We start from the raw sequence: 21,610 nt of genomic DNA on the forward strand, positions 1-21,610 counted from the left end.
TACATTTTATGGTCCACATATTTATTGTATAATAAGCTATATTATATTCTAATAACAGCAAATATAACATTATAATGATTTTGACATCTGGACTAGCTAGACATGGTCCCATAAATCCTATAGTTCTTAACAAAAAAACTCATCAGTTAGCAAGCTTATGCATCTAAGCTCAGTTTAATGCAACTTAATGAGACATTGAATTTTATGCAGCAAACCCCAGTTATCTATAGTGTGTGCCCTCCTGAGTACCCCAGGAAATAGAAGCAAAGACCTGAGGAACATCAGATCCAACCGGCCCATTTGGGTTTGAACTCTAGGAGAGAGCAAGGAGGAGGCAGGAGAGGAAGTGGTGGTTCTCTTTTGTCTGCTATTCTGGGAAGATGCCTAGTAGTTCTTAGCAAGGGTTCCACTTCCACATTCTGTGTTGATTCATTTTTGTAAGGGCAGATGTACTGTGTTTAGTACCTCATGTCTAGGGTTGCCATAACAAAGTACTGCAAATGTGGTGGCTTAAAACAAAGGAAATTTATTCCCTCGCAGTTTTGGAGGCTAGAAGTCCGAATTCTGCAGGTGTCAGCAGGGTCACACTTGAAGGTCACGCTTGAAGGGAATCCTTCCTTGCCTCTTCCAAGTTTCTACTGGTGGCTTACAGTCCTTGGAATTCCTTGGCTTGCAGATGTGTCACTCGAATCTCTGCCTCTGTCTTCACATGGCCTCCTCCCCTAGGTGGCTATGTCTCTCTTCTTATAAGAACAACAGTCATAAAGGATTTAGGGCCCACCCTAATTCAGTGTGACCTCACCTTAACTTAACTAATTACATCTGCAAAGACCCTGGTAAGCGCAGATTCATAGGTACCTGGGGTTAGAACTTCAACATATCTTTTATGGGGGACACAATTCAACCCACAAAATATATAATCCACATTTCTTTCCAAGGGTAGAAAACAGCACCACACTTTCTGTAAAGTCAAAGGGTATTGCTAGATTGTTTATAACCCTTACTTCTAACCAAAGTCTCGTTCGAAATTGCGTGTAGAAGATATACATAGGACATTTAAAGAGACTAAGGGATGTATGAAGTCAGATAGGCAAGTAATATAACAATAAATTCTAGAAGTCAGATATGTAAGTATTGAAATAGTAAATATTGAGATGACAAAAAGGCTTACTTTCCTTCTCTTTGATGGATTCACCAATTTAAGATGGAATGTGTAAGAACTGAATAAGCCTCTGCAAACAGTGGAATATTCCAAACATATTTTCACTGAGGACAGGCAGAATGGATACAGTGATGGGAAACAATGACTTAATATTGAGAAAAGTATAAGTGGGACACAATGTAATGAAAATGCATGCTGAACTTCCCTTCCACATTCTGAAAATGGATACAGCCACATTTGATTTCACTTCAGCTATATCTACAGTTAAGCCATTTATTGGCTCTTGCAACTCTGGTAACTCTCTCAGCAATAAGATCAAATGCATAATATCTTGGTCCACTGAAGAAAAGGAAGAAGTCTATAAAAAAAGAGAGATAATTTATTGAATTAGCTTACAGAATATCTCAGATGTCTTCAGTTAGAAAACCTTGCCCTTGTTCCAACATAACATTCCAATGCAAACATTCTATTTAAAAAATTTAAACACCAGTTGCGGTGGCTAACGCCTGTAATCCCAGAACTCTGGGAGGCTGAGGTGGGAGGATTGCTTGAGCCCAGGGGTTTGACACTAGCCTGGTCAGCATAGTAAGACCATGCCTCCTCTGTAATAAACAAACAAACAACACATTTATTAGTTTTTTTTTCCTACTTACGTTCTTGCTGGAAAACTGCATCAACTTTATTCTCTATTCCTGGAAAGGTACCTGATATGCTTTTGGGATAACCTGGTTCCATGAATTGTCTTTGGTTATCATATCTGGTAAAAACAAAATGTTGCCAGATTTAACACCAATACAGAATATAACGAAAATATTTTTTTAATTGTGTATAGTTTACAAAGTCTCCTTACACATATTTTTTCATTTAGTTCTCACAATGCCTTGTTTACTAGTATTAAGAATGGTTAATTTCCCTACCTAAGGGTACACATTTATAAAACATATGGGTATCATTAATTCAAAAACAGGCTTGATGGCTGACACACTGTTATTTCCCAAAGTAAGCTTATATTTTCAAGGCTTTTACTTAATTGGTATATAGCATAACTCCCTCTGCATGTGTCTATATATAAATGTACATAATAGGTTCAACTTGGGAACCAAATTCTGCAGGCTATCTGGATAACATTTGCTTGCATATGTCTGAATTGAACTCATAAGTGAGAATTAGCCTAAATCTTTCTTTGTATCTCACCCTAGTGCTTTGTTAAGGATTTCTGTTTCATGATGCAGAATCCTCAATACTATTGCATAGAGATTTTAATGTTATAAAAATGAAAAATTTCAAAAGCCATGGTAACATCAATCATCCTGTAAAAACAATATATTCTCAGTAAAACCTACTAGAGACTACCTAGATTGTTTTAAACCTTCAAATGCTTGAAGGTTTGTAAGCAGTGTAGAGAAACACAGATTTCAACCTATAATTGAAAAAACAGTTTACATTACCTCCAGAATTGGTCATTTACAAAGAAGTATGTTTTACTTCTGTAGAAAACAGCTGCGTCAATTGCTTGGACACTGCTGGGGAAGCCATAGTTTGATATATCCCTGGGATAACCTTGCTGAATGTCATAGCCACTCACAGCCCAGTATTGGTTGCCTGTCAATGATTCAGGTTAAATGTTAAATAAGACGTTTCCATTTTTGCAAAATAATATATATACCACTTCTTGGTCTTGCACATAGACATGAAAATGGAACAAATAGTCTTTAAAAGATGAAGATGATAAAGTGAAGTTCGGGGAGGCTGTGAGAAGCTTAACGGTTCCCCAGCGCCTATAAAAAATTAAAACTTCTGAGGAAGACATTCAAGGCCCCGCAATTTGTGTGACTTTTATACAGAAACCAAATTACAGCCTTGAGGAGTCTTAGAGAATTATATCTGGGATGAGGATGGAAGAATGCGAACGACGGTCTAGTGTGGTCTGATTTTGTTGGTGAGAAAACCGAGGGCTGAAAAGCAAGTAACCCACTCAGGTTCATGCAGTAGTTAGTGGTCCTGATGGGGCCCAACCCTAGGCTTCTGGCAAAAGCCTGCCCAGCTTAATGCTGTCATTAGCTCACCATGAACCTGGAAGGGATCACAAAGAAGTCCTGCCCCCTTCCTTCAGGCAGAATTAACATAAGATGAAAACTTTAGGAAGTTACCTTTGAATAGGAAAATGAGGTCCCTGTCAAAATCCTCATAAGCAGCCTGTATGCCAGTTGGAAGGGATGGCCAGAATAGAGAAATAAAATTCATTTCGACTCTTTGTAGCTGAGGATGCCTTCTCCAGAAGTACCTAACAGGACATAAGGGAACACACATGCACACACTTGCACGTAACAGTCTAAGTAGGCAGTTCCTGTGACTTTTAGGCTAGCGATGGTCCTTGCAGGATTGCTGGGAGAATATAACAATCTAACTACTGCAAAGTTCCTAGCACAGTGACCAGCATATGGCTAAGCTTTACGGTGATATTGTCCACCTGGAGAGTACATCACAGCTTTCAGAGGAGTTTATGGGAGGAGTGATCTTATTTGATTACATTTGGCATTGTCCTGCCTTGGACATTGAAAAATCTTACTTTGCAGTATCTTTCCTTATTGCTCCCACTAAGTGCTGAGAACATATTGATAAAAGCAACAGCACGTACACTCAGCCTGTGATTGCATACTCACAAAATAGCCAATGGACAAATAAAAAATTTTGCTCAGTTAGATGATTTGCTGCACAGCTAGCTAAGCGCAGGTTCCATTTACTTGACTGATTTTGGATGGAACTGAATGGTGCTTTAGTGTTTCAGCTCTGGAGTTCCCAAGCAACTGTAGCCCATGTCTGTTTACATCACCAAAGGCATCTGAATGTTTGTGAATGTTTTCGTGTTTTGTTTTTTTTCCTGGATGTTTTGAGTTACCCAGAAAATACTCGATTGCAAAAATTCAGTATAGACATAAATATGGTACAAATAGTCTTTAAAAGATGAAGATGATGAAGTTAAGCTCAGGGTCTATGATAATCCTAGTGGTGCCCCAGAACCTTTAAAAAATTTCAATGAGAAGCACAAGTGTAGAATTCAAGGAAAAGGTGACTAACGTGTGACCTAATTTGAATCCAGTTTTAAGGTATATCAGTAAGAGGAATCAAAGGAAGAAATATTTCAATTTTATACTCGTCTTTAAAGAAAAGTATTTCTCCACGGAGTGTGGTGATAGCATCAAATGTCAATCTGGGGTCGCAGGATTTGGGTGTGCTTGGTCCAGTAGGTTGGATAGGGTTACTTGAAGGTCCTGAAAAAAAAAAAAAGAGTTTTTTTTTATGAGCATAAGTCCAGTGTGACTCTTGAGTACATCAGAGACTTCTCAGAAAGGTGAAGGGTCTTCATGTGAGGGTAAGTGCTACAAGACTATCCCATAAAGTATTAAAGTAACTGTATATTTCATCCTTTTAAAGTTTTTGTTTCTTTAATAAGAGTAATGATGGTTTTCAGGGTGAGTTCCAGGTAAAACTGTGAAGTAAAGAAATTTGAATTCTATGCCCCTTCCTTCCCTTTTAATTCTAACGAATTCTTCTCTGACCTCTCAGTTCCTTTCTGCTTTTTTGGTTACACAGTATCTATTGCCTCTCTCCTCACCGAAATCCACTTTCAGGAAAGAATGATGTTAGTTTTTTACCCTATAGCATGCATCTAAGTCAAAGTTTAGCAATATTTTTTCTGCAAGTATTTGAATTTTCATGTGTTTTCTCACTGTGGAATGAAAGGCTATAATAATAGTTAAGATAAAAACACCGGTGAACAAAATAAGGGAGTGTTGTTGGGGTGGGCAGGAGGAAGTTGGGGAATAGAGGCAGTTAGGGTAGGCTCAACATTTCTGAAATAGCTACAATCACAAAAAAAGTTCCCTGGTTGTGGCACCCTGGCATGTTTGCTTGATTTTATAGTGCTGTCCCACCAGAGAGGGAAAAGGGCTTTCCCCAATTTCACTCCACTCCGTTCCACTCCATTCAATTACATTTCACTCCAATCCACTATTGCATTCCATTCCATTCGATTCTAATCCACTCCATTCCATTCCACGCTTTTTTAGAGAGCAGTAAATCCCTTATTGGTTTCTTGTTTTTATTCACAGCCAACTAGGGAACAGAAGGGCAAGCGTGAAGAGAGATGTAATGGTCTTATCCAGGCAGTATGGCAAAAGGCCCCTATACTTATCCTTGAAATGTATCAGTAATGCCTTAAAAAAGTTTCTTTTTTCTCTCCATGCTCTACTACCATTCCTCTTCTTCTTCTTGAAAATGCCTTGCTTTGTTTATACACATTTTAAATTACATAGACTTATATATTGTGTAATTTAATTAGTACATTGTGCAATATATCTCATTCTGTTTCTTTTTCACAAAGTATGAAGTTTTAAAGACCCATCTGTACTGTTGCCACATATGCATCTAGTACCATGCTTCTGACTGCCGCACATCACTTCATGGTGTGCAACTACCACAGTTTTTCTGTATAGTCTTCTCCTAATAGACCCCCAGATGCCTTCCAACTTCCACCACCACAAACAAGACTTCAGTGAACATCTTTGGCATGATTTGTACGTGTTCCCTTATGGATCTATATGAGAATTTCTTTGATAGATACATCTAGGAGCAGGATTGCTGTAGGAAAAAGAATAGTCATGTCTTTTTAGAATATTTAAAATTGGGGCCAGGTGCAATGACTCCTGCCTGTAATCCCAGCATTTTGGGAGGCTGAGGTGGGCAGGTCACTCGAGGTCAGGAGTTCAAGACCAGCCTGGTCAATGTGGTGAAATCCCTTCTCTACTAAAAATATAAAAATTAGCCAAATGTGGTGGCAGGCATCTATAATCCCGGCTACTCGAGAGACTGAGGCAGGAGAATCACTTGAACTTGGGAGGCAGAGGTTGCAGTGAGCCAAGATCATGCCACTGCACTCCAGCCTAGGCAATTTTTGACTCCATCAAAAATAAATAATAAATAAATAAATAAATAAAATTGGTAATTTGGGAAGCCTAAAAAAGAAGAAAAAAAATTCCCACCATCCAAAGGCAATAACTGGGAAGAACTGTAGTTCATTTCTTCTTAAACTTTTTTTCTTTTAGGGCAGCAATAGAGGCTCAGCCCCTCACACCTTCTTTGTTAATGCTATATTACTGGGGAATTTCAGAGTTCAGTTTTATGGAAACTGCAGTAGTGCAAAGGAAGAGATATTCAGATCCTGGGAGCGTTCGCCTATTTCCAGGTCCCACCATGTACTACAACTTTCTTTAGAAGGCCTTACCATAGATGGCCTGAATGCCATTGATGTCATCTTGTGGGAGTGAGTAGTTGCTGGTTTCCCTGAAAGCATAATTGGGATACATCAAGGCACCAGGGTCAAAGGAGTGAGCGAGCCCCAAAGAATGGCCAAATTCATGAGCAGCAACAAGAAACAAGTTGTAATCTGAAATTCAAACATGGGTGGTAAACAGCTCAGTGTGGATCCCAGGGTGGCAGAAACATGATCTCAATGAATGCAACCTCTAAGCCAAAACTGCTCGGGGAAATAGCCCTTCCCACGGCTGTCTTTTTCATCTTTCTTTCAGATACCTGAGAAAGTGGACATTGAGAAGAATCAAGATAGTAGTCATAGTTGGGAACTAGGTGAGTACGGACTTCTTATAAACTCTTAGAACCTAGAAAAGTTGCATTTATTCCAATTCTCGTATTTTACAAATGTGCATCTGAGATTTGGAGAAGTGATGGCAGAGTCATCATGACTTTGGGAACACTTCTTCTCTTGCATTCCTACATTCACCATTTCCAGTGTCCCAGACCCTCAGTCTCATGAGTAGAGTCCTTGTGAACAAGTAGTTAGAAGAGAAGCCAGCCCATCAGTGGAGCAGCCTCAGATGGAGGGCTGGCTCATGTTGGCTCCCTCATCACCCACCCCTTAGCACCAGCTCTTCTCTGTTTCTGAGCTTTCTAAGATGCTGTAGAAATTCTCTACTGAAGAGAGACAAATCCTACCGCTTATTGCTCTCTTTCTACATGTTTTAACTTCCACAAGCATAGTGCTGTTCACAACTGGGAACTTAAAACCTTCCCAGGATCCCACTTCTTATGAAATAAAGCCCAACCTCTTTGGTCTGGCATTCAAGACCTCCTCCATTTGTCTCCAGCAGATATTTGAGTGCTTGCCTTTTGATGTGAATCCTTCAGTCCAGCCAGTCTATATGCTGCCTCACAAACACACTGATGCATTTTTGTACATGCCTGCTTTTTTCAAAAAGCATAATTGTAGAGTACCTACCACATACTAGGCAATCTAAAGTTATGTAATCCTCATAACATTTTTCTGAAGTTTTATTAGCAATATTTTTATAGTAAAGTGACTGATGCCCATAGATTTTGAATAGCTTGTACTTCATCCTGCAACTAGTAAGTGACAGATTGGGGTCAAACCAAGGTATAATGGCAAGATCCATGCTCTTACTACAATGTTCAACTTCCTGTTGATAATTAGCCTGCTAAAATTCTACCCATGCTCTAAGAATTGTTTCTTATCACATCCTTTTTAAATTATGCATTCATGAGTGCATTTCAGAAAAATATCTTTGAATGCCTGGAATACGATGAAAGGAACTGTGGGCAATTTGTTGTGGTTCTCTGCTCTACATGGAGTATGTAGTCTAGAAGAGGAGAGATGTGTGCAAACAACTTGAAAGCACACAATGAGTGATGACAGAGAAGGAGATACAAAAGCTGTCAGAATTCTGCAGAGGAAGTTCTCATTTCCAGCACAAGGCAAGAGAGAAGGTGGCCTTTGACACATATAGCATGTTAAGATGAGAGAGATTTTAAAAGATGGTGCTTGGGGCATGGGAAGAGTATTTCAGGGAGAGGAAGCAATTCAAGCAAATGTGAGGAAAATGAAAAGCATAGGGTGTGACCTAGAAACAGTGAATGTACAATGTGAGTATTAGCCCAATGTGAATGGTATATGTGAAATAAGAAGACAAACCAAGAAAGAGAAGGATGAACAATCACCAAGAGCCTTCAATACCAAGGGGAGGTATTTGGACCTTATTTGGTGCAGAATATGTAAACATTGAAACTTTTAAGCATGAGAGTGATGTGATCCAAGATGGGCTTTCCAAAAACAAACCCTGCTGCAATGGTAGGAAAAATTAGAGGGAGCACAGACTGGAGATGGAGAGTCCAGTTAGGAATCTAGATCATTCATTCAGGTAAGAGGTAATGAACATCTGAACTAGTGAGGAGGGCAATAGTAATGTAGAGGAGCTGAGGGTTATTACCTATCTTTGGCTACACACAGCTCCTAACATGTGGACTTAGGTAGAATAGACCCTCGTAACATACCCATGTTGAGAAAATGGCAGGAGGAACAGGTGCCAAGCAAAGGTAAAAGATGCCTTTCTGATTATTTTCTGAAAGTGCTCTCTGGCATATTGTTACGCCATGTTTTGGGAAGTATCACATGGTCTGGATATACCTGTACTCAGCCTCATTTCTTCCCTTCATGCAGCCCAGTCCTTCTTAATAGGAGCCTTCTCCTGAAACGAGTGACTTCCTGCACAGAAGCATACCACTGAAAAAAAGCTCCAAGAAGATGAACTAACTAGATGAGAGGGAAGGTGGCTGCTCTTTTCTGAATAGACTGATTTCTAAATGAATTTCCAAAAAATGGAAAAATAGGCTCTTTTCAAACATCACTAAATTTGGGAATATTAAAATAAAGATATATCCTAAAGCAGGATCTGTAAAGAACCAGATAGTAAATAATTTAGGCTTTGTGAGCCAAATGATCTATGTTGCAATTACTCAGCTTGCCATTGTAGAGTGAAAGCAGCCATGGATGATATATAAACAAATAAATGTGGCCCTGTTTCAATAAAATTTTATTTATAGAGACAGGGGCCAGGCAGGATTTGGCCATAGTCTGTAGTTTTCTGATCTCTGTCCTAAGAAGTAAGGTCAGTAATCAGATTCAGCATGTCTTTTTCTTTCTTTCTTTTTTTTTCTAAAGCCAAATTGAATTAGTATAGTGAGGTAGCAACAATTTCAAATGATCATTTTTTGTGAGCTTGAAATATTATGTTACCTTTATTGCATGTGTGTGTGTGTGTGTGTGTGTATCCTAATCTGTAAAAGGTTAATTCAGAAGCTGTGTGTGGACATAATCTTGATTAACTTACTTGTGGAGTTTGTGGTCCATGTTTCTTCGGCATCAAAATGAGCATCTCCTCCAATACCTTGGCCTGGCTGAAAGGCATGAGCAAGGATTCCATTGGGTCCATCAAATGGAGAATTGTCACCGTGATCTGAAACCAGAACATTTGTATTAGATCCTTGCCAAGTTTCAGGTTAGCCAAAGAAAGCAAAACTGAGTGTGACTGCTTTGCACCTACCTCTCTGGAAAAAACCAATGTTGATATCTGCCTCTCCCTGTGAAATCCTGGTGAAGGTGAGAGGTGACACCTTACTCCAGACTTCAAAGGCTTTCTTAATAGCTCCTTCTATATCAGTCTTTGACAGCTGCGGTGTATAGTTTAGAATGCTTCAAAATGAGAGGATGTATGAAGAGTTAAATTTTATTTAGAACAGTAGTCCATCAATGGATGAGTTGTTCTGTTTTGAAGTGAGTTGCATCATGGTGTGCTCTCACTGGAGAGGATAAGGAGGGAGTGCAGGTCTCAGGGTGGAGGACAGATGTGGGTTCTGAACAAGTTAATACATGTCTTTAAACCTCAGTTTCTTATTCATAAAATGAGGATACTAATATAGTATCCCTCTCATAGGGCTGCTGTGGGGATTAAATACATATAAAGCATTTAGTTCATTACTTGTCAAATAGTAATATTCCACAGTATTAGATAGTATTATTATTATTAAGATGTATGAAAGGAGGGACTTGACTCTCTCCAGTAATGATTAAGCCTTTGTTGGGTCCTAAAGTAAGTGCTTAGAGAGACAGCCTAACATTGCTCTAGTCCTCTTTAGATTGTTGGAGAAGGAAGACTAAAACGGGAAGCTTTGGAGTGGAAAGAATCCATGGTATCTCAACATTTTCACTCCCATATTCATTCATTATTCATACTCTACAAAGGCAGGGATATTTATCTACTTGTTCCTAGTGTATCCCAAGAACAGTGTCTGTCATATAAAAGCCCAGTCCATACTGGATGAATGAGCGTATCCTGAAACCCTAGAAATATCACCTGTAGGTCAAATTAGTGTGTTTCCACTTGGGGTTTCCTGGGGTTAACATAAAATCACCAGTGTCAGGCACTCCGCAGCGAGGCTTTTTCATCATGTCCAGAGTTTCCTCATTTGGCTTCCCCGTCACGTTCAACCCAAAAAATCGTTGCATTTCTTTAAGCTTTTCAACAATCATACTAGTGCCATTCTTCCTTGTAGACTGATACTGGTTGCTTGGTAATTGGTAGAACTTTTCCAGGTAGTCCTGGACAAAGACAAGCACATAAGGGTCTTGCTGTGAAAGTACTCCAGTTCTCTGGTCATTTTGCAACCCTTTCTAAGTTACTACAGAGGTCTAATAACCTGGGAGCCACCCGAACAATAACACAAACTAATTCGTAGGTTGGCTTTGAGAGAACAATGCTTTTTAGAAAGAACAGTTTCTCCACTCAGTGCTCCATTTAACGGGTATGCATTAAAAAAGTGCCTCATCAGGGATGAGGATCACATCACACAGGTAAAGTGCTACTCTACAGTCAGGAGACTGTCTTCTTGTTTTTATAAAAAACTTAGAACTAACATTAATTGACTTCTCTTGAGGTATTTGTTGCATCAATGCAGTCCCTCTTTTTTATCCTCTTCATTACTGTAGAAAAGGCTTAATTATTCTTGTGAACAAATGGAAGTACAGAGAATTAAGGAATTTTCCAAGTGATGATTCAGATTTTAACTCACCATGTTGCCTCTCAAATAAGAACTGATAATTTCAAAATAATTCCAAATATCTTTTTGGGGAACAGCAATATCATTGATATTAGCATTTTATTCACCAAAGTAACTCTTTGGAAGTGTTAAATTAAGTTTAGTCAAAATCCAAAAAGTTTAGCCTAAAAATTATCTATTTTAAGTTTGGCTTAAAAGTTTCTTCATACATAGTGAACTGTAACCTAACTAGACCTCATGCTGCCTGTGAACACGTAGCACCTTGTCAGGGTCTTAGTCCATTTTCTGTTGCTATAACAGAATATGTGAAGCTGGGTAACTTAGACATAAAAGGGGCTTATTTTCTCTCGCAATTCTGGAGTCTGGGAAGTCCAAGATCAGGTGGCTGCATCTGGTTGGCTTCTGAGATGGCCTTGTGCTGTGTCATAACATGGCAGAGAAATGAAAGGGGAGCAAGCATATGTGAAAAGGGGCAAAACACAAAGGGCAGCCCCTCCTTATAATACCCATTCTGTTAATAACTAATCTAGTTCTGCAAGAGCCAGAACGCACTCCAGCAAGAATTAACCCAGTCCCACCAGAGTGTCATTAATCTTTCTTAATGACCTAAGTACTTCTTAAAGGACTCACTGTCACACGGGCTACTCAGTCTTTAACACATAAATTCAAGGGACACACGCTGACCACAGCAGTAGGTGACACTGACCAGATCACACACTTTGGAATTAGACAGGCTTGGGTTCAAATCTTAACTCTGCCATGAATTAACTGTGAGCACTTGGACACATTATTTATCTGATTTAAGATATTTTTGTCTCTGAAATGAAAATAATAATGCTCCAATAACGTTCTTGTGAGGATTAAATGAGATATTTGTGAAATATGTAGCAGTTGCCTTGCATAGAATAAACACTCAATGAATTTTACATTAACCTGGGGGTTACAGTTACCATTGTAAGAGATAACCTCTTAATAATAATAATAATAATAATATTTTCCCCAAACTGTAATGCTAAGAAAACTGTGCATGAGAGATTTGTGGCAGAATTCCCTTGTGTTTCTTAAAAATTCGGCTTCACTTTCAGATTGTGAAACAATGGAAAAAAAACTATTGGTTCTGGTTTTATAATGCTTCCAAGGGTTTATCAACAGTTCGTAATCTGGTGCTGGGAAATGTGATTATACTATGTACTGATTTCTAGTTCATTATAATCTACCATCCTCACATTATTTTCTATATCTAGAATTTTGGGCAGCAAAGAAAATGCCTGTGTGGAAGCATCAGACATATAGTAACTTGATTGCAGATATCCTGGAAGGAAAAACCTTAGGTAAATGAGAAAGAAAATAATATCATTTTATAAATAAAATCATTTCTTCTACAAAAGTATCCCAGCTAGAGGTAACTCTACAGCAGTATTTTCCCAGTCTTTAAAGAATTCAGCTTGTTTTCACGTCCAGCTTTTAAAAGGCCTAGTCCTTACCAGCTTAGAACCCTCCAAATCACTAAAAGGAGGTGTTCAACCTCAAACTAATCACCCAAATAATTTCTTTCAGGCTGTTTTAATTAACAAGAGAAAACAACCCACACTATTTCCTAATAATCAGCAAATCAACCATCACCTAACTGATAGTTCATTTACCTGAACAATTTTTGTATTTTCCTCTTTAGAAGATAGAGGAAAGGCCTTGGAAATCTGCACATGGAGTAAGAGCAGAAATGGAAGCGTCTTCAGGGAGAACATGATATTCTCTTCAAATTCTACCCCTCCTGGCTTTCTTTCTGCCCCTCTGGGTAGGGCCCTTCCCTGGCGAGCACCTTGACGTTCACAGCATCATGTGTCACAGCTCTCTTGCAGTCCTCTTTAAAGCCATGTCTTAAACAATTGCTGTATCAGGAATATGAAGCAACATAGGTTAATTACACTCGGACAGTTTTGAAATTTTATGATGTGATTTAGTACCCCAAAATGGGGGAGTCTTTCAACAGTCTTTCAAAACTCCAACTTTCTACTCTTTGCTTTTGGGTGTTTTAGTTATTTCCTTTTACAAAATTGGTCAAGAAAAAGGAAGAGGGGACTAATCCTGAAGTTATGTGGATACGTTTTCTGGCCATGTAAGATGTTGAGGTTGAATTAACTTGTGCAGGGGAATATTTTGAGGCTTGTGGTAGATATGTTGGGACCAAGGAGCCCAACTAGAGAATCTCTGTACTTATCCTCCCTCACTGTATGTGGAGAGAATGAGTGACTGACTGTGTTATTACAAAGCAGGCTTTGTATGGGGGCCTTAAGCTGCTTCTGGAGGATGTGGTTTGGTATCAATGTATTAGAAAATTCCTAGTCTGTAAGCTAGACTTTCCAGGGAAAATATAAAGAGAACAATACTGATGATGAAAATAATAAACATTTGCTAAAAATGTATGATCCTCCAGACATTTGTACTGTCTTCCCAATCCATCTTCACATAGCCTTGGGAGGGAGATGCTCTTACTATCTCCATTTTACAGATGAAATCAAATCCAGAGACATTTAGATGACCTGTTTAAGTGACATGCTTAGGTTGTGGAGGGGCCAGGATTCAACCCCAGAGGGTATGTTTAGAGAGACTGAGGTGGGAGCTACTACAGGCTCTGCATGGTAATCTCCCACTTGAGTCTCTGGCTGGCCCATAGTGGAGCAGCAGCTCTAGGCCTGCAACAGCTGGATACTTTGGCTTATATTCATGGGGAGAAGACAAGGGAGAGGGAGAATGAGATGTTGTACATCTTCAAGGAGTAAGACACTGAGAGATTTCCAGACAATATGGCTACACAGGGGACTGTTGGTCAGAGGCCCCTGGGCATGCTTTTCAAATCACGTAACCCGCTCCCACTTATTCTGACTCCACATGCATGTAGTTTGTTACCATACACAGTCTTTGTGAATATTCATTTACATATATGCATACATATTTGGTAAAGGCAGGTATTCTTGTGTATAAATGCATATGTCTGCAAGTATGATACATAACATGTACTAATATATAAAGAGTGTATTTGAGATGTTATTATAAGGAGTTCAGATCTTTCCTGGGGTCACTTAGGAACTTTGAAAATGATCCAAAGAAATGTGTCTTGAGTTAGAACAAGCTGGACAGCAGATTAATGTTAATGATGTATATTCCTGCATTCATTCAATAAACATTTCCTGTCATCTACTACATGCCACATGCTGTGATGGGTGCTAGAGTATTGGAGATAAATTAATAGAGGTTTGGATAAAATGCTGCGGGTGTTTGGAGGAAAGAGCAGTGGTGAGGAGGGAGTGAAATAAAGGAAGGCTTCATGAGGGAGGTGGAATTTGAACCAGGTCGTGAAGAGGTAGAATGTAGACATGCAGAGATGTAGCAACCAATTCTTTGTATTAATGTAAATGTGGCACCTTCCTGCCAAATTGTTCAGAGATCATGGTCATGTTCATCCTCCTTGAGTGCATGGCTTAATGTGGCTTTCTTTGCGTTAGGTCTTTAGTGAAAAAACCTTTTTCCTTCACGAAAATGCCTTAACATTGATCTAACTCTATGTTGAGTTATTGTGATGCAATGGCTTGCTTTCAAGGTTTATAAATGTACTTTCTTCTGAACATAACAGCAAGTGATTTAGTTGAGAATCTAAAACTTCAACTAAACTTGAAGTAAACTTAGTTTTTGGTGTTTGGGTAAATGCTATGTTAAAAAATTGAACTGTTGAGTCTGGATCCCCGCAGCAGGCCCGGCCCTGGTGCAGTGGTGGAGAGGGCTATACTGCATTTGCTTTCAGGGCTCCAGCTTGTGCCTTCTGAATCCTTTCTCCACACTTGATCACTGTCTACCTTCACAGTGTCTGTGCCTCACCTGCTTCTGGTCCCCAGGACTGAGAGTTCTCTCAGGCTGTCTCCCCCAGTAATCAAATCGCTCATTTACACTTCAGTGTGAACATGAGTTGTTTGCCTGTTGAGTAGATATCTTGCTAGAAAAAACAACAAACAAGCAAACAAATTTTGTAAAATGAAAGTGTTGTTCATTATAACATGAGTTTCAAGGCAAGTTAAGAAGATGAAAGAAATTTAGTTTGCACAGAAAACACACAAGGGAATGTAGGATCTTTCTGCCTCTCTAATACTAGCCTCCCTCCTGCCCCTTCGGCAGCAGTCTGTTCTCATAAGGATAAGGATATTCTCATAAGGACAATGATATAGATGCGTGTTCTACAGCCACATAGCAGGTGTATTTTTATAGCTCAGTTTTGCTTTATAGGCCTGAGGAGATGACACTGATTACATAGATATAGTCTATTTGTTTTTTAGTTATAAAATAAAGGATGAGTTGAACCAGCTGGGGTGAGCACATGTGCCTGAATCTTGAATGATGAGTAAGAGTTGCCGATGGGGAATGTGATCCAGTAGAAGGAACAGCGTCCACTGAGTACAGAAGTATACCCAGTGAAGCCATGGCTCATTTGATTCACATAAGCCAAGACAAAATGTTCTCAGCTTCATGCCTTTCTGAACTCTCATGATCAGAATGGATGTCCATATACCCTGATCAAGTTAACAGAGTAATTGTTGGGGCCAGTTGTGGTGAAAGGTAAAGAGCATTTGGGTTGAAATTAAACTTACTGGGTTCAAATTGTGGTCCTGCCACTTCCCACTTATGCAACTTTTGGCAAATCTAAGTTCTTCTGAGGTTCAATTTCCATACCTGTAACACTAGTGCATTAACATCTCCCTCATAGGGAATCAAGGGGATTAGATGAGATCATATATGGAAAAAGTCTGTGTAAACCCTTCACTGTGGTGTCCTGTTTGTATTATGAATATGGTGAAATTATAGCCATGTTAGTTCATGTGTCCGTTCTGTGAATGAGTTAGCAATGCTGAAACGTTCTTCCTTTGCAGAAAGAGAAGTGCTTCTAAGTTAAGACACCAAGTGAAGTAACTTCCATGGAGCTTCCTTTAGTAGCGAGTGTTCAAGTTCAGCCAGGGAACATATGATTTATGTGACTCACATCCTTTGCACAGAGTATACATGTATACACTCAGAACTCACAAGTCATTATGGATTAATCACTGTGCTAAGTCTTAGATATTCAGTATCTATTACCTTCCTTAAACTTCGTAACAACCCAGAGAAGTAGGAGTTATTATCTTCATTTTAAAGAAGAAAACAGATTCAGAGATACGATTCAAATTTACCTTTTCTTTGACTCTTCCTAGGAATCCCCTTTGTTCTCTCAGTGAGGAAAAACTTTTAAAAAAGTGATTATTCTCAGTCTTGGCACTACATCAGAATCTATATTAAAAATACAAGTAGGCTCCTTTTATGGACTAAATATTGTGTCCCCCAACCCCAAATTTACATGTCGAAACCCTAACTCGCAGTGTGACAGTATTAGGAGGCAGGGCCTTAAGGAGTTGAGGCCTTATGAGTGGAATTAGTGCTTTTACAAAAGAGAGCCCAGAGAACTCTCTTGCCGTCTTTCCACCAAGTGAGGATTCAATGAAAAGTCAGCAGTCTGCAACCCAGAAGAGGGCCCTCACTAGAACCTAACCATGTTAGCATGCTGATCTGACTCCCATCCTCCAGAACTGTGAGAAATAAATATATTTCTGTTGTTCATAAGCCACTTAGTCTATGATATCTTGTTTGGCAGCCAGAATGGACTGAGACAGCTCCACTCCAGCTACTGAATCAGAATCTCTGGGGTGGGGCCCAGGCGTACACAAGTTTAGAAAGCATCCCAGGTAACAGTGAGGATGAGTTGAGAACCTCTATTGTGAGAGAGGATGGAGAATATACAACAAGAGAAGAGTCACGTTTTAGGATGTAAAAAAAGGAACAATCACATTCTTTTGGGGAGATCCACAAAGTCTTCATAGGGGAAGTGGCCATTGAGATAAACTTTGAAAGAAGGATTGAATTTTGGCATTGAAATTAAGTTAAGTGAGAGTGGGATTAGAGGAAGTAAAAAGCGAAGATATTGTGATAAGATATCTTGGATTGTAAGTGAAGAATAACCAGGCTCTGGGGGAATCAGCATAGAGTATATAAGGAGAAGCAGATTGGAATGGTAGGCTAGAACCAGATAGTGGAGGGGCAGGAATTAAATACCAAAAGGCCAGCAATGAGCAGACATCGTTGGTTTCTGAGCCATGTAACAATCTATGCTGACTTAATGAAACTAACAGGGCCACAGTAACTAGGATAGACTGGACTGAAGAGAGGTGATAAATAAGAAGAGCAATTAAAAGGTGGAGTAAGAGTTTAAGTGAAAGGTCGTGATGACCTGGCCCTAGTGGCTGGTCATGGATCTTCCTCTTGGTGTGGGGATGGATGGCGAAGAAATGAGGTTAAGGCAGACAGGAGGGAACCTGAGTCATCACACCACACATCTCCAAGGAGCAGCCAATCGCATCACAGATACACATGAATAAAATGAAAGTTGCCTTGAGGCTGGGCACAGTGGCTCATGCCTGCAATCCCAGCACTTTGGGAGGCTGAGGCAGGCGGATTACCTGAGGTTGGGAGTTCGAGACCAGCCTGACCAACATGGAGAAACCTCATCTCTGCTAAAAATACGAAATTAGCTGGGCATAGTGGCACATGCCTGTAATCCCAGCTACTTGGGAGGCCGAGGCAGGAGAATTGCTGGAACCCAGGAGGCGGAAGTTGCAGTGAGCCGAGATCCTGCCATTGCACTCCAGCCTGGGCGACAAGAGCGAAACTTCATCTCAAAAAAAAAAAAAAAAAAGTCGTCTTGAGAGTCAAAGAGTTCTCTTGAGGATGACAGATGGAATCAAGGCTAAGGCTGGAGCTGAAGGAAGTGGAGATGGAAACTGTGGTAGTGAATTCACCCCACAGATGAGGCTGCTTAAAAGGCCTGCTGAGCAGCTGTGATGGTCCGGGCAAGTGAGAGAGTAGCTAGAGTGAGCATGGAGGAGCTCATCCTTATGGTGTTGATTAGCCCCAAGCATTTCCATGTCTGCCCTGTATCTATTCTCCTCCCAACCAGAGGGTGTTGAGGATAAGAGAGAATGGAGAAAATGACCCATTCAGAGTCAACGACTGTCCGGAAACCAGTTTGACAGAGACCCACGAGAACAGATGGCAGAATAGTTAACATTTCCATTCCACTCTGTGGTCTAGAGGCAGGAAGCTGCTAAGTGAATTTTGCCAAAACTCTCTTTTCTACTAAATCAATCCAGTTGTGTGGCTGGAATACCTCATTTTTTCATTTTTCCTGAGGCACTGTCTTTTCTAAATCTTCTCCATTCTTGATTTTCTAACAATGTCTAGCTATAGCAAGATATTACTTCCCACTTCAAGTAAATGCCCTCATTTTCTCTCATTTTTACCACCAAAGTATTCAATTTCTTAGTGTGTCCATGGGGCTCTCTCTGTATCTCCACACCAGAACTATTCTCCATACACATTCCGCCTCTCTTTCCTTTCCCTCACTGGCTGCTTCCTGTTTGCCTACATGGTTTCTCTAGTAAAACAAAATAAAACCAAACAAGGCTTCTTTCTACTCTGCTAACCACTTGAGTTACTGTCCTGTTTACTTTTCCTCACTGTCAAATTTCTTGGAAGCCCAGTCAAGTGCCTCTACTCCTTCACACCACACACCCACTCCTCCTCACATCACACAACCATTCCTCCTCACACGACACAGCTGCTCCTCCTCACACCACATACCCAGTCCTCACACCACACATCCACTCCTCACACCACACAGCTGCTCCTCCTCACACCACATACCCAGTCCTCACACCACACATCCACTCCTCACACCACACACCCGCTCCTCACACCACATACCCACTCCTCGCATCATGTACCCTGGTCCTGACACCACACACCCACTCCTCACATGACACAGCTGCTCCTCACACCACACACCCACTCCTCACACCACACACCCGCTCCTCACACCACACACCTGCTCCTCATACCACATGTCCACTCCTCACACCACACACCTGCTCCTCACACCACACACCTGCTCCTGATACCACACACCCACTCCTCCTCACACCACACCCACTCCTCCTCACACTACAAACCTTCACACCACATACCCACTCCTCACACCACACACCCACTCCTCCTTACACCACACACCCACTCTTGACACCACACACCTGCTCCTCCTCACATCACACACCCAATCCTCACACCACACACCTGCTCCTCCTTACACTACACACCGACTCCTCACACCACACACCTGCTCCTGACACTACACACCCACTCCTCACACTACACACCTGTTCCTGACACCACACACCCTATCCTCCTCACACTACACACCCACTTCTCACACCACACACCCACTCCTCACACCACACACCCGCTCCTCCTCACACCACCCACCTGGCTCCCATCACCCTTGGAGCCCAGCCAGCTGTCACTCACATAGGCCTGTTGGAGTCTGTTAGAATTCATCTGAATAAACTCTGTCTCATATCTATATAGTCCCCACAAGATTCTGTTCTCACTCCTCTTAATCAATGGTTCTCAATCTGATTTTATTTTCTAACCTAAAATGTCAGAAAGACACCACATATGCCCTTTGGTGACAATGGCTTGTCAGGGGCAGTGGATTAGTTTTCCACAGCTGCTGTAACATATTACCACAAGTCCGATGGCTCAAAACAAGACAAATTCATTGCCTCACAATTAATTCTGCAGGTCAGAAGTCTGGTGTGGGTCTCACTGGGTTAAAATCAATATGTTGGAAGTGCTGTGTTCCTTCCTGAGAGCTATAGAGGAGAATCAGTGGCCGTGTTGTTTCCAGTTTCTAGAGGCTAGTGCATCCCTTGGCCTGTATTTCCACTTCTGCCATCTTCAAAACCAGCAATATCACTTCTTTCTAACCCTTCTTCCATCTTCATGTCTCTCCCTGATCACAGTTGGGGAAGGGTCTCCACTTTTAAGGACTCAGGTGATTTGATTGGACCCACTGAGATAATGCTAATCTCCCATTTCAAGGCCCTTAACCCAGATCACACCTGTAAAATCTCTTTTGCCATGTAAGCTAACATGTTCACGGATCAGGATGTGAGCATTTGGGGGACCATTAATCTTTCTGTTACAGGCAATAATACTCAATGAGAAGAGATGTGGGTAGTTAGTAAATGTGTAGACTGACTGCACAGGGAAGGGCACTTCAGGATTTGGGGTCTGCATGTGGTTTGAAAAGCCCTTTAGGAGATCATGCCCTACAATGCCAGGATAACCTGCACCCACCCTGGTCTCCAGTTTGACTTTCCACGCCAAGAATATATCATGTGAGTATTTACTGAATACTCATTATAAGTGAGGTACTGTCATAAAGGCTTTCATAAAGGCTTTTGCAAAGTCACTTTTATGTAAAGTTCTTAGGTATTGCGTCTTTTTAAGGCAATACAGAAACTGAGGATCAGAGAAGTTAAGTGAATTACCTGAGAGCATACACTAGCGGATGTGTTATGTGTGGCAGAATTTGGGAATCGAAGTTTGGTTTAATTTCAAGGCTCTTTCTGTTCAATCTCCACAAAGTCTTCTACTGGAGTTGACCTTCTGCGTAAGTAGCTTCTTTAGTTTAAATGTCAAATTAAGGTCATTATAGGACATTCTGAACATTCAGAATGGGAACATTCTGACTCTTTCTTCCTCCAAATTCTACAGATGTGGTTGGTTCATACATGAGGACCGAACATCAGAGGACCCCGAAGTGACAAGCCTAAGGTACTCACAGTCAGTCAGTTTCTCCTTAGCATGGGTAATGGAAATCTGAAGACCTGGGTTTGACCCCCATCTCTCATTTTCTTGACTTTGCACAAGTTTCTTCCTCTCTCTGTCTTGATTGCACATCCCTAATTGGCCACTTATTGCTGTGGGACCCTAGACACTTCACTCACTTCACATCCCTAAGTTTCAATTCCTTAGGGTGTAAAATGGTGGTAACAATAGCCCCAACATCTTAGGAATGTTGTGAAGATTAAACATGGCTGTATAGAAAACGTTTAACACACAGTGCAAAACAACAGATAAAAATTACAGTTCTCTGGCAATTAGATATAAAAAAAGCTTCACAGGATAGGAGCACTCTCTATATTACTATATTGTTTTACATTCTTCTTTCAAATTCATGGGCTTTAAGGAGGTAATGCATGAAAGGCAATATAGAAAGTGTTGTTCAAATGATTTATTTTGTTTTAAAAATCATTTATTTTTAAGTAATCTAGTAGTACAAAAATATACGCTCATTAAAAAATTTTTTTTCAAACTATCAGAAGAAGTACGGAAAGTAAATGTGAAGTTTTCTAACCCCCTTTCCCCCTACTTCACTCTCCTCTTCTAGAGGTAACTAAAGTTAAGATTTTGAAATGTCTCTGTCCAGATATTTTTCTATGGCTTAATGCTCCAGAGTAGGCTGGTGTAGAGCAGACGCAAACCAGTGGCCTTCAATGAAGTCATGGATGACTGAGACCTGTCACTCTTAGCCATGCTAGTGGTCAT

General features: G+C 40.4%; 1 protein-coding gene and 1 long non-coding RNA gene across 2 annotated transcripts in view; one reads left to right on the forward strand and one right to left on the reverse strand.

Moving 5' to 3' along the window:
* MMP8 (matrix metallopeptidase 8) lies at positions 1–13,020 on the reverse strand. Its single transcript, XM_033205253.1, has 10 exons — positions 12,733–13,020; positions 10,387–10,631; positions 9,577–9,725; positions 9,364–9,489; positions 6,447–6,608; positions 4,317–4,434; positions 3,313–3,446; positions 2,611–2,764; positions 1,816–1,919; positions 1–1,520 (listed from the first exon to the last, which is right to left on the reverse strand). Exons 1-10 carry the CDS (start codon positions 12,832–12,834, stop codon positions 1,411–1,413), a joined length of 1,404 nt encoding a protein of 467 aa, XP_033061144.1. The 5' UTR covers positions 12,835–13,020; the 3' UTR covers positions 1–1,410.
* LOC117080308 overlaps positions 6,748–21,610 on the forward strand; it is a 27,744-nt gene continuing 12,881 nt past the window's right edge. Inside the window, exons 1-4 of the long non-coding RNA XR_004435779.1 lie at positions 6,748–6,808; positions 20,205–20,397; positions 20,510–20,672; positions 20,777–20,836. This is a non-coding gene — a long non-coding RNA (uncharacterized LOC117080308). The remainder of the gene's footprint in view (positions 6,809–20,204; positions 20,398–20,509; positions 20,673–20,776; positions 20,837–21,610) is intronic.

This window comes from Trachypithecus francoisi, unplaced genomic scaffold (genome assembly GCF_009764315.1).
Source record: "Trachypithecus francoisi isolate TF-2019V2 unplaced genomic scaffold, Tfra_2.0 Lachesis_group8, whole genome shotgun sequence".
In the NCBI taxonomy this organism is placed as follows: Eukaryota; Metazoa; Chordata; class Mammalia; order Primates; family Cercopithecidae; genus Trachypithecus; species Trachypithecus francoisi.

Coding starts and splice junctions, on each gene's coding strand:
- MMP8 (XM_033205253.1), bottom strand. CDS start 12,834: ATGTTCTCCCTGAAGACGCTTCCATTTCTGCTCTTACTCCATGTGCAG. Junction 6,609..9,363: donor ATGGACCACAAACTCCACAA/GTAAGTTAATCA, acceptor TTTGAATTTCAG/ATTACAACTTGTTTCTTGTT. Junction 2,765..3,312: donor CCTCATTTTCCTATTCAAAG/GTAACTTCCTAA, acceptor AATCATTGACAG/GCAACCAATACTGGGCTGTG.